A 13,909-nucleotide genomic window follows, 5' to 3' on the forward strand; every position below is an offset into this window, starting at 1 on the left:
ATATTTTAAAATTTTGTTCTAGGTGTATTTTTTGTAAACAGCATCAATTTAGACTGGAGTAAGACTCAGACTTTTTTTAAAACAAGCAAATTTATGCTATTTACAATCATTGTGATTGCTGACGGTTTCTTTGTACCCAGCTTTCTTTTGCTTTTCCCTTCTTTCTCCAACACCACCCTCCCTCCCCAGATATTTGCTAGCACTTCCTGTCCTGCCAATAGGGAGAGCCTTTTGCAGAAGACCTCTTACTCTCTCCCATTGCATTCCATACCTTCTATAGGATAAATACAACAGTGCTACCCAGCCAACGCAGCAACTTTCCCCTATGTAATCCTCAAATCTCATTTCTGAATTGATGATTGTATTCGATTTAATTCAGAAATGAAAAGACTAATTTTATATAAGTGCTTGTAACAGTTGTTTTTACATCTGTATTCTTAGGAGGTGTGAGATCTACATCTTGACTCTGCATACCACGAGGTGTCAAAACCCTGGTATAAAATGAGTAAATATGAAATTTATATTTCACTTGGTCTCCCTGTACCATTTTCCCTCCAACGTGTAGAATATGTATGTTTTGTATTACTAGAGGGACACCTGAACACAAATCTAATTAACAGTAAATAAGTTAGAGAAAGTAACTTCTTGCTTTAATTCTTTGATTATTTTCGATTATCATGGAGAAAAAGCCTCTGTTTGATTCTTTACCTCGCACAAACACTTGCTAATACCTCCCTCCTCCCTTTTTGTAAATAATGAGCTGGACTCAAGCTCTCTTTCTTGGTGGGCACCAGTATTAAGAATTTAGTAATATTGTTTGGTTTTCCTTTTTATTGATTTTTCTGGTTACCTTGTATTTTTTCACAATAATTACTGATTTTTCCACTCAAGATAGTGATTAAATTTTGCCTTTAAAACTTTTATTCTAAAAAATTGAATCAATTTTAAAGAAAATCATTAAGCATAGGTAGGATGATGGGATATGATAAAGTCGGAGAATGTGGTATGTGCTGGCCGTTAGACGTGGCCCTCTTCAAGAAGGTGGTATGGGAATGAGTGCAATTTAGGAGTTACTTCTCTAGCATTTCTCGGGCATCTCGATTACTTCTGCTTTCTCTGCAGCACTAACTTGTTTAACAAATACTTACTTACTAATTTTCTTTAACTGTCTGAGAATGCGAGGAGAAATATGGTGTTCTCCACTTTGGTATACATAGGGACGAGGACCTGGGTTTGTGCGACAAGTGGTGCGTGTGCCATGGTAAATGCTGTCAGAGTGGCCAGGACATCATGCTGACGGAGCAAGAGGAAGTCATCTCTGTCTGAGGGCTTGAGGCCTTGGCTCACACTATTTTTTTCACCCAGGTGCCTTTCTTCCATTTGAACCTCTCTTCGTAAATCCACATCAATTTTGAGGGGAAAAGGGCCTTATGTTTGTAGGTGTTATTTTGAGAAGCACTATGTCCAAAAGGAAAAGTGTCATATTGGCCCTCAGAAAACGGGGTGGCTACCAGAGTTGTGGTTCCAGCACACCTGTGTGTAGTCGGATAACTACTTTATTGTTTTGAGCCCCGGTTTTTTTTATTTTTTTATTTTTGTTGCTATTGATGAAACTTACTATTCTTCTTGCTTCATAAGAAACCACATATAGGAGACATTTGTGATGTACATTTGCACATCAGTGTTATTTTCACTCTATTATTAGTATTTGAAATACTGATGGTTAATGATTTTGAGAGTATTTTAGGTGTTTAATTCTTTTTTCTCTCTTTTTTTTTTCTAGGTCTTGATGCAGAACTTTATTATGTGAGAAATGACCTTATTAGTCACTACGCTCTATCATTTAACCTGTTAGTACCCAGTGAAACAAATTTTCTACATTTCACTTGGCATGCAAAGTCCAAGGTAAGAGGGAGGTCAACCAAAGATGTCAAGACAAGACCATCCAGGCCCAGAGGCTGTGGCAAGGCCTGTATCTGAGGGGTGGGCTGCCATCTGCACAAAAGGGTCAGTGGGCTGTGGCAATACTGGGTCTCTTCTGATTTATAGTTTAAATCTTTAACCTATTCCTCTAGACTTTCCCAAATCTATTAAAGTGATGGTAGCCATCATTATTTGCCTAGCTCATGAAAGAACACTTACATCCTTTCAGGCTTTTCAAACAGGGATGGTCTAGTTGGCAGAGGGGAAATTTGGATTTGCTGATGACTGTGCTGTTATGGTGAAGTGAGATAAGTGGAGGGTCGGGGAAGTGGTGGGGTAGGTATTTTAGACATGTTTGTGGTAATGGATATAGTTCTTCTATTTATGGAGAAACTGAAAGTAAGGTATAGCTGACTCAGGCACCCATGTGTGCTGTGGCTAAGCTCCTTTGACTATAAGGAACCTCTTGCCTGGTTTACTTGTTGCTGAATTCCTCACAATTTCTCTAACTGTCTGGAGTCCTTGAACATGATAAGTTTTCTTGTAGGTCAAAGAGGGGGAGGCTGAGTATAGAGCCTACCTCCCCCAATCAACTTCACTTTCTTTTATTAGCTTTGTATATCGGCTTCTAAGCAGATTTTACTTTGGAAATAAAAATAGTTTTGCTGCTAAAAACAAGTAAGAATACCTATTATAGAGGATTTTTTAAAACTATTACAAAGTGGTATCTGTCCTGTATTGTTGCAAGTTGTTTAAATTTGACTAATAAGATTTTTATTTCTGTTTATAAAGCAGTAATGGTTATTAGGAAAATTCAAATATTATAGAATTGTTTTAAGAACCATTAAGACTTTGTAGGTATGTACCCAGAAGTAATTATTGTTTGTGGTTTGGTATATTTCAAGGCTCATTTTTTCCCCTTTTTAAACAAAAAGGAGATTTTATGACACACATGGTATACAGTATTTTTACCCCTCTCTGATTCAATATCTTGGCATCTTTCCATTTCTTTTCTACTTACAGATTTAACTGATTTTCTTTAATGGCTTTATAATACAACATTGTATGGATGTATGATATACGGTTATTTATTAAGTGCCTCATTGACACGTGGATTTTTAATAACATTTTACTACTTCAAACAATACTTCCTTTCAGTGCTACAAATTGTCTACTTCATTTGGCAGGCAAAATCCATGGTAAGGGGATGATAAAAACAATTGGTAGTTCATCCTTTGTGCTGTTTCTATCTTTGTTACTGAATATAGAATCAAAAAAAGTGTGTGTGAATGTGTACATGTTTATATATGTATGTGTACATATATGTAGGTATATATGTATGTATGTGTATACATACATTAAGGGCATCTTTGTTCAGAAATTTTCGTGCACTTGTGGCATTATTTATGAATAGTAAATTCTCATTAAGAAGTGAAATAATCAGTCAAAAAATGTGCATGTTTGAAATTTTGATTGATGTGGCCAAATTGTTTTTCCCTTCCCTCACCCAAGATGGTACCAGTAAACCAACATTCCTTACAAAGTGAATAAGGATACTTATTTCTGTTATTCACTCCCTAACACTAAAAATTTTAAGTATATTTGTTTGTTAATCAGATAAGTAAAAATAATTATATAAATATGCACACATTCATATTATATATACTCATGCATAACATTATAGAAACATTATACACACTTATAAACACATACATTAAAACATAGCTGCACAGCTGTTGTGATTAAAGTTGAGTTAGCTTGGATCCTGGGTAAAGCATTAGTACCTTGCCACCTGGAGCACCCCTACTGTCCAACATCGTTGCTTTGGAGTATTCTAACACAGGGCAAGGGATTCTTTTAGGGGTGGATCAATCCCTTTTAGAGCGTAACTGCAAAAAACAGAGGTCAAGAGAAAAAAATTCATGTGAAACAATTAAGAACATTTAGTACTTGGATATGCTGACATTCCAAAATTAGTAGTATAGACAATTCAGAAAAGGTTCACCTGAGGCGTTTTAATCTGAGTAGGCACCTGAACTCCAAAGAAACTGGACTAACACGTTTTTAAGTATTCTTATATAACATTGTGTGATTGTATTATTATTTGGAGGAGAAGAGGTAGACTTAATTTTGACATAATTTCAAACATAAAGAAAAATTATAACAATGATATAAAGAATTATCACGTATCCTTTACTCACATTCATCAGTTGTTACTGGTTCGCTCTATTTGCTTACTTTACCATTCATTCTCTTTCTTTCTCCCCACTGTCATGTGTATGCACTTTTTCCCCTTGAACTGTGTGCAGGTGAATTGCAAACACTGTGCCCTTTACCTTTAAATACATCAGTGTTTGTTTTCTAAGAACAGGGGCATTCTTTACATAACCAAAGTACTATGATCAAAGTCAGGAAACTAAACATTGATATAATACTATTATCTAATCTATAGTACTCACATTTGTCCGTTATCCCAGTGATCTTTATAGCTCTATTTTCACCCGATTCAAGAGCATGCATGCTCCTGAATGTCCCTTAGTCCCATCTTAATCTGGAACATATTTGTGGCCTTTCTTTGTGTTTCTTGACCTTGACATTTTTGAAATATACAGGCCAGTTATTTTATAATATGTCGCTCAATTTGAGTTGTCTGAGGTTTCCTCATGGTTAGATTCATGAATGTTTCTTTGGCTGTAACGCCACAGAAGTGCTGTCCTTCACAGTGCACGTGATGTCTGCTTGTCCCATTACTGGTGTTGTTAACTCTGATCACTCAATTCACCTGGTTTCTCTACTGTAAAGTTTTCTTATTTATGATGGATAAGTAATTGTGGAGAAGTCATTCAAGATTATATGTAAAAATCCCATTCTCTTCATCACCTGTACAACCACTAATTTTGATATCTGCGCTTAGAAATAGATTTCACTTTTCCACCAGTGCTATCATGGAAAGTAGTGTGTTCCCTCTCACTGCAAGAGGTCAGATCTGCACTGAGTAGTCACTTGGTGGGGGTGTTGTAGAAGGAATTCAAACATTTGTGGAGCGGCTGGTCTTGAATTTTAAGTTTCCTTGCAACTTTGAGATCTAGTGTTTCTGTGAACATCTTTCAGGCAGAGAAGTTTATGTTCTCCAAAAAAAAATATTAATTTTTGTTACTCTTTACACCTTTAATGTTGATGAATATAAAAAAAAATTATAGATATATTTTAAAATAGAGAAAAATCTAAAGAAATAGTAGAGAGTCTATTCTAGGTACTCTACTGACCTTGAACAAGGTGTGATTATTTCTGGGCCCACTTAGGAAAAAAGAAGCTGATATATTCTGAGAATGTTTCAGCAAGTGTATGGGTAGTGACTTGTGAATAAAAAGGCAATGCGGGATGTGGCAGTTAGAATTGAACTGAATTAAACCTTCTCTTTTTTTCTTTCAAAAATATGTATGTACTGATGATTTTATCTGGAACAAGTTTCAGGGATCCAACATAATTAATAGTGGATGCTTGAGGAGTTTTCGGAGCCTGTCACAAGGAGGAATTGGAGTGGGGGAGAGTAGAAAGAAGAAGGGGCTCAAATGAATACATATGTTGAATGGGAAGCAGTGTTGGCATGGATACATGTTCTTCATATTATCTTGTAGAGCATAATTTCTGAACTACTTCTGTGGCAGGTATTAAATACCATCACTAGTGCACATTTGGGCTGCTATTGCTGGTATGAATTCCTGGGAAGGCAGAATTTCCCTGATGTGTTGGAGAGTGCCACCATATATATATAAGTCTAAGCCAAAAGCTTAGAGGGTATCCTCAACTCCTTGTCATATACCTTCCATGTCCGGTTGATTCTTTCTCATAATTATACCTTAAATTCATCTCCTGCCTCTCTCCGAACCTAATGCCTCACGCTTAGTTTGGGCCTCCATTGTTTCTTATCTAGATATGGAAATGGTCTTCTCACTGGTCTCCTTGCCTGTAGAATGGCTTCTCATTACACCTGGCACAAAGTGCTCCAGGGCAGGGGTCTTCAACCCCCCGGGGCCATGGACTGGTACCGTCTGTGGCCTGTTAGGAACTGAGTTGAAGAGCAGGAGGTGAGCGGCAGGTGAGTGAGCAAAGCTTCATCTGTATTTGCAGCCACTCCCAAGCGCTAGCACCACCGCCTCAGCTCCACCTCAGGTCATCAAGCATTAGGTTCTCTCTCATAGGAGCACCAGTCCCTGGTTCCAGAAAGGTTGAGGACCGCTGCTCTAGGGTTCTCAGTTGCCACCAGAATAAAGTTGTGATTTCTTAGGAAGCCTTCAGGATCTCACCCCTGCCTTTCTTTTCCGTGTGATCTCCAGCTAATTGTTTAGTGCCTTTTCTTGAATGCCCTGTGCTCTGTTACGTTGCTGCCATTTGCTCTGCTAGAAATGTGCTTTCCCTATTCTTTATCTTATTAGCTTCTATCTATCTCATAAAATCAGACGTCGTGTCACCTCTCCTTTGGCTGTGTCAGGTGTCCTTTTCTATACCACAGTGGCCTTTTTCCTCCTTCGTAGCACTCGTCATACTGTAAGAATATTGTAGTAGTGATTGTCTTTTCTGTCTCATAGATGCTGAGCACCTCAAGGGTAGGAATCCCTTTTCGTCTTTCTCTGTGTCCCCTATACGTGGTATAGCGCCTGGTACTTAGTTACAGACGCTCCTTAACTGACTATAGAAGAGATGTAGGTAGAAACCACTGGGTACACAGCTCATCAAACGAGACTAGTAGAGCTTTTCAGAGTTGGAACGTGCTACTGTAGGACTGGTGAATTTCCCTCTTCTAGAAGCTTAAAAACATAGGCTGGGTACCTTTGGCAGTAGTTGCGTATGTGGGCTTTTTTCAGGTATTTTACTCTGAATAAAGTTTGAAAAATTAATGGCATATGTAGATTGAATATAGTTAAACTAATTTCATCTGTAACAGGTATAAGAATTCAGAGGAAATAATCATTTTGTATCTTAAAACATTTTAGAGTAAAAAACTAAGGAATATGTGCGTGATAATCTAGTTTCAGGCTTTGGCCACCATTATAGCTCCTAATTCGTTTTAGGTCATAATCTGTGGTGAGTTTAGTAGTTGATTAATTGAAATTTATTTTAAAAATTAATCTTTTGAGTGTTCAAGATATGCACATGGTACAAAATTCAAAAGACAGAAAGGGTATACAATGAAAAATAAGTCTCTTACACCTTCCTAGTTCTCCCCCAAGCAACCTAATTCCCTTTCACTGAGGCAACCACTGTACTTGATTCTTGTCTCCCCCTCTCGAGGTAGTCCTAGCATACAGAAGCATCTGTGTGTGTACATGCACACATGTGTGTATTGACAAGTAATAGTACCATATACTTTTATACATTTTGCATTTATGTAGAGGTGAACTTTTTTTCTCTTCAAATGACTGCATCATATACTGTCATATGGTTGTAGTTTGGTTTCTTGATCAGTTACTATGAGAGGAAACTAAAACCCAGATTTGGGAAGAGAGATGCTTAAGGTGGTAGTAGGGGCAGAGGAAGCCGGAAGTAGAGATGACTTGAAGTGGGGTAGTCACACAAGCGAGCAGGAGAGACATCGAGAAGGATTCTTCACCTGATCATTTGGCTGTGGGATGTAATAGTGAACTTTCACTAGGAGAGCCATGGCTCCCAAACTCTCTAACACTTTATCAGAAACTCTCAGTTCTTGCTTTTTAAGATTTTGCCAGAAGGTGAAATATTTGCTTCCAAAGAACTCTAGGCTCCTTGATATGTCAGTTCACACTGTAGATATTTTAACATTAGTTTTCACACATCAAAGCTTTTGCTAATAGTGTTGCTCTCCAGTGTTTACACAATTCTGTTTTGTCTTGCCAAACAGATCGTGGTTCCTCAGAGGCTGGAGCTATGTCTTATTCTTGATATGTGTGTCACGTTCATTGCCTTAGTGAGTGGTCAGTAAATATCATTGGTTAATTGTATTTCCAGATGGGATGAGAACCCTGATACTGCTTTTCTTTCACAGGGCCACACATTCAAAAAAAGCAAAGACTATACTGGGTGGTTTTAACTAAAAGAAACTAAAATAATTAGTTTCTTCTATATTCCAGACCATTCTTCAATATCCAGAAAAAAAAATAACATGCAACTGCATCTCTTCTGTCAATATATATTTTAGATGGCTGAGAGGCAAAAACATACCAAAATGTAGCAGAATACTCCTTCTACCATCCCCTAGCCCATAGATGTTCTCTGGTTTGAGGCATTCTTTATCATTGTTAGGAGGGTCTGTAGGGAACTTGTCCAAAGTTCCTACAGCAGCCCCCGGGGCAGCCTGCAGAGTGGAGTTTCTATGCGTAAGGTAGCACTTCCGATAATTTCACAGAAATTAGAAGGCTGTTTGGCTGTGGGCAAGTGTATTCACTTTAAATCTGTATACTGTGTTCCAGAAGGAAATGGCTTTACTCATCAGTTGCCTACTTGCAATTGTCATTTGTTTCCAGGTAAGGGAAGATTACCAAAAATGTTTATTTTTTAGCTTATTCAAATATTTATACTTTCTCTACTTTCTTTTCTAAAGTATTTGGCTCATTCTTTCTTTCTGACAAACAGCTGCTGTTCAGATTTCCTTTGTTCCACTAGGTTATAAATGTTAGCTGTAGAACAGATCTGTTTCTTCAAAGGATTATTGGCAAGTGAGATTCCACATAGATTGATACATACCAAAGTAGAGAAAATGGGACTTTAATAATGGGCAGTTTCTTCTCTAATCCCAGAAACAGCAGTTTTAACATTTATATCTTAAAGATTCTATAGAGGGAAGAGAACTGCCTTCTGCATGCCTCATATGTTTCAACAGTCCCTCAAAAAGGGAGCCAGCAAAGGGCAGGCTTCTACGCTTTTGTATTTATTCCTGATGTTCTGGCCAGGGAGTTGACTTTCTCAGACCTCTTACTGAGCCCCTTTGCTACCTCTCCTCATGCCCCTCACTCTACCCAGCTCCACTCACAAGCTCACATCCCTCCCTCTTGCCCTTCTCTCCCCTTGTCACACTGAGATACTCTAGTGCTAGTCTTGTTCCCTGCAGTTAGGGCTCTTGACCCATGAGCCGTTCTCTATCTGCTTTTCTAGGGGTTCTGGTTCCTGATTAGCTATGTCCCTGCTCATAATAACTGAGACCTAAAATAGAGGAGACGGTAAGTGTGGGGAATCATAATAAGTTTGGCTTTGAATCTGTTAAATTTGAGGACTGTAAATTGTTAGATAGATACATTTAGTAGATACTTGGGCATATGGGAGAAACTGAAGATACAGGAGAGTGAGAGAGACTAGTTGATAATACAAGATCCCATCAGTGGTGAAAGGAGCTAGAGCCTGGTATACTAGGAGAGGAGGGCTTATCATTTGGAGAAGGAAACAGACCTTTCTTTGGGACTGGAGTGCAAAGGATGGGTGTTCTAACAGATCTGCCTAGTGCTACTATATAAGGAAAGGCAGAAAGGGGCTTCCTGTGTGCTAGCCAAAGGGGACAAGAACGTTGTCTGAGAGTGAGGAAGCAGGCATGGCAGAAGGTAGTGAAGTGGTGAGTTCCTGTGAGGTTTGGAGTGATAACACTAGGGAGAGAGGGTGTCAGTGAGGAAAGGATAGCTGAGCAGCGTTAAAAGCCTATCCTGAGCCTGGAGATCAACATTGTATAAGACCACCCTTCTCTCTTGGGATGTGATTTCTTCCAGAGGTGCTTGAGAGCAGGTGTAGAGTGAGGTAGGGGTCAGGATGCTGACGCTGGCTTCTAAGGTTGTGGAGAGTGTGAACTAATTGAGAGTGCTGATGTTACTGTCAATAACGTCTTTTTTGGGAAAATGAAAGCAGGTTACTGGCTAGGCTGGAGGGGAGGAAAATAGCTTATTTAGCCATTATATCTCAGCTATGAACACAGCATTTGGTTTATAAATATGCTTCATAAATGTCAGCTGAATTAGAGTGGTGGAGACAAAGCACTGGTTTTGTAGGAATCACAAGTAGTGATGGGATCTCTGATAGAATGGAATTTTTGCATTGGTTTTGGTTATGAAGCTGTAGGAATATGAATACTGATTATGGAAGCCACCAGGAAGATGGCAGAAGACAAACTGAGTCAAGGGGCAAGTCCTCTTCAAAATTCTGTGTCTGTTGTCGTGTCAATGGTATGAAAGGTAGCCATTATGAGTAAACTTTGAGCTTCAGCGTATAGGTGATTTTGTATGAGGAAGAGATGTCCAGAAAGGACCAACTGATCCTAAAAAAAGCTGACTCCACTGCCTAGTCCCTGAGTGTTGGGTGTTGTAGGAACTGAGTGATAGGGGAAAGATGATTTCTGAAGAAAGTCTTCTTGGGAGATAAGGTGGGGAAGACATTTGTGAAGAGGCTAAGAGTGTGGGAGGCTATTTAGAATAGTGGGGTTCCCAAGATGGTGGACAAAGCAGAAGGGCTGTAGCAGTGTTCTTGGTGGAGCACAGAATCTCTGCGGTCAGGAGTAGACTTGTGAGTTGCATTAATTATCCTATTTGATCCTCATAGCATGTTGTATTATCCTCATTTTACAAAACCTGAAAGTTAGAAAACTTAATATTATTTACCTAAGGGTCACACAGCCTCAGGTTCCACGTCCAGTTCTTACTGTGCTAATTTCTTTTTTGTACTTTCCCTCCATATGTCGTCCTGTTCAGAGATAGCATGGATGTAGGGATATAGTCTTAATGTTGGTCAATGACTGTTGCTGGAAATCCGGCTCGTTCTTGGCCCAGACTTGCTGGGCTGTAGCTCTCTAGACATGGTGGCAGTGATGTTATTGTGGCATGCTAAGGTGAGAGTGAACACTGCTTAGCCAAGGTACCAACCACTAAGACTGATATGCAGCAGCAAGAACATTTCCTTTGTTGTGAACATGGCACTTACTAAATACAGCATTTAACCAATTGTTTGTACACCTGTAGTAACTTGAAAACAGTAGTTTAACATTTGCATACCCCTATAGCATTCATGGACCTTCAGGTAAAATGTGAAAAGGGAAAGAAACCCAGAGAGGGAATTAAATTCATTGGATTGAGCCCTTCTTATCTATGGGCAAACACTCCCTGCTCCAGCCATGCCCTATTCCATTTCTTCTCTTATAGTCTGGGATGAGACTGTTTCCTATTTCTTTTCATGTTTATTATGTCCATTTTGTTGACTTTTTTGTTGTTGTTATTGTTGTTAGCATATAAACACATTTGAATATCTCTCATTGAAAAAAGCAGAAAGAAAAGCTTTGGAATCACCCCATCCCCCTCCAGCTACTGCTGATTCCATTCTTCTTAGTTAAGTTTTTTAAAGAATGGTATCTTGGACCTCTTTCCTACTACCCTTTTTCCAGCCCACTGCCCCTTGGCTTCTGCCAATCCTAGCCCTCCACCAAAGCTTCCTTTGCGACCACTGAATGGGAGAAGGGTACTTACCTTCTCAAGACTGCATGGTCAGCACAAAGAGTAATGTGAGATATAAATCCTCATTGAAGATCTTGAAGGTGACAACCATTCTGAATTTCAGCTGTTGCTTTGCAGTTTGAGTTGTTTCTTCCATTAACATCTCTCTAGCAACAGGGCTATATTTATTTATTGATGCTTTGATTCTCTGAAGCCACACTTTGTAGACCAGGTATAGATAGATAATATTAGTGTTCCAGGGATGTTTTCTTAGTCACTTCTCTTCCCTTCTGGGTTCTGAATCACTTGAGAAATAGATCCAGAGGTTAGATAGGCATCCAACCATTAACTTTCTTAATGGTGAAAGTTGGACTGGAGAACGTAGCTTAGATATTTTATGAGAAATTTGTGCCTTGGAATCTTATTGTGGAGCAAGCGAGTCTGTAGAGTAGACCATCTACCAGCCATATGGAGCCCCTCAGAGCTTGGATTTTATCAACCGGAGAAGACATGGGTGACTAGTCAGTCTGTAAATCATACATCCCAACTCAGAGGTTCTTCATATCTGCCCGTCCAGGGCTTCTTTGTCAATGGGTGTGTAGTCCTCATCAGGATTTCTGAATTCTAGATGACAGATTTTGCAGAAGAGTGGTAGTACTGTTCTGGACATGAGGTTAGAGGGTGGCTTACTGGATTGAATTTTTATCCAATTGAAAATTCCTAGGACTGTTTCTGACAATTGAGAATTTTTTTTAATGGCTAGATTATTTGTACATATGAAAGGCTCATGGATTCATTAGTTAATGAGCCAGTCAGTAGGATCCAGCTATTAGCATCCTTTCTGTTATCACAGATCCAACACGTTTATTTCTTCATTTTACAGGTTGAGTATAAGCTGGGATTCCAAGTAGACAATTTTGTGGCTATGGATATGCCCCAGGTCAACATTTCTGCTCAGGGGGAAGTTCCACGCACTTTATCAGGTGAGTCTCAAAGACAGAGTTAATATAACTATTTTCAGCTATGTTGCCCATGTCTCAAAAAGAACAGTTTATATACTACACTGATGTGTAGTATATCATACTTGATAGACATAAGATGTATAAGTACTTTGAAGAGTAATTTTTGTAAATATTGATTATTTGTACTATGTTTTAAATCATTCCCTCTTTTTTCATCCCTTCTAGAATTGTCTGTGCTCAGCTCTTCCTTACCTCCTTTTCTGCATTGCTGGCACTGGCCTCCATATGCATCCCTGTGTCTGGTCTTGTTCCTCTTGGAATAATCCCCACCCACATTGTGGCCCGGATGATCATTGAACACTCACATCTGACCATGTGACATCAAGCCTATCTGTGCCCCCCACCTCCATCAACTGAATACAATCCAGGCTCTCTAGCCAGTGTGCTGTATGTTTAACATCTGCCCCTGCCTGCCTGTCTGGCCCTGTTGCTGCACTTGCCCCAGCTTTCCAGCAGTTGCACACTACATGCAGTTCTGATTTCCATGCCTTTGCACGTGCTGGTCTCTGTATTTGGAACTATCTTTTCCTCTTTTCTGCTTGCAAACTCCTATTCAGACTAAACATTCTGTAAGACTCAAAATCTACACTATCCTTTTCCTGTCCGACTCGCCCTCCAGTTGTTAACTCTTCTGTTCTTCCTGCCCTGTAGAAGCTGTATTTAACTGTTTTTTAACTGATCACAGTATCTTGTAATTCTGTGTCTCTCCCTGCTAGCCTGTGGCCACCCTGAGGGCAGGAGCTGTCTTTTTCATTTCTACCTTTGGTGTCTAGCAGAGCATCTGGCTCAGATAGGCACGCAGGGCATGTCTGAGTAAATGACTTAAGTGTCATATTTATAGCAATTTAACTACTTTTGAGCCAACCTTTTGAGAAAGGCTCCTAAAGACGTGAGATATTAAGAAAATGAAAACATTTTAAACTTTAAAATGTAAGCCACAGCAGTTTCGTGGAACTTTTTCTAGAAGTTTTAAGCTTTAAGAAAACATAGGAAGGCCGAATGCCCATCTCTCTCATGTGCTCATACAGATATATTCTAAATTTGTAGAAAAAGAATCTTAAAACTTAAACAGAAAGATTGAAAAAAAAAAAAAGTGCACCAAAGCCTGTTCTCCATTGCCACAATGATTAATTAAAGCCAATTTCTGTTTAAAAGGTTTTTTTGTGTTTTTCAATTCATAGTTGAGAATTTACAGATTTGTTTACAGGTTTGTTTTTTTTTAATCTCTTATTAAGAGCAATACATATTACAATTTGGTGGTGAGTTGTCTTCCTTTTTATCAAGTAATTTTTGTTACTGTTGATGTGACTAGTAAGGCAGCAGGGTTTGCCTTATGATTCTGTAGCTTTACTATATTATAATAAGAGGACTTATGAGACAAAGTGATATATTAAAAATCATGAACAAAAGTTGAAAGTAATCTTTTCATTTATGTCTTGGTTTGTTCTTTAACATTGTCTTTTATATCCATAATGAATGAAGTACTTACTATCTAAAGCTGTATAGTCTGAAGATAAGTTCTTTGAA

General features: G+C 38.7%; 1 protein-coding gene across 1 annotated transcript in view; it reads left to right on the forward strand.

Annotated features, from left to right (window-relative positions):
- Nucleotides 1-13,909, forward strand: part of RYK (receptor-like tyrosine kinase) — a 100,577-nt gene that overhangs the window by 40,570 nt on the left and 46,098 nt on the right. Inside the window, exons 4-5 of the mRNA XM_023527395.1 lie at nt 1,783-1,905; nt 12,244-12,343. Coding sequence (XP_023383163.1) covers nt 1,783-1,905; nt 12,244-12,343 — 223 coding nt within the window. The remainder of the gene's footprint in view (nt 1-1,782; nt 1,906-12,243; nt 12,344-13,909) is intronic.

This window comes from Pteropus vampyrus, unplaced genomic scaffold (assembly GCF_000151845.1).
Source record: "Pteropus vampyrus isolate Shadow unplaced genomic scaffold, Pvam_2.0 Scaffold1, whole genome shotgun sequence".
Lineage (NCBI taxonomy): Eukaryota > Metazoa > Chordata > Mammalia > Chiroptera > Pteropodidae > Pteropus > Pteropus vampyrus.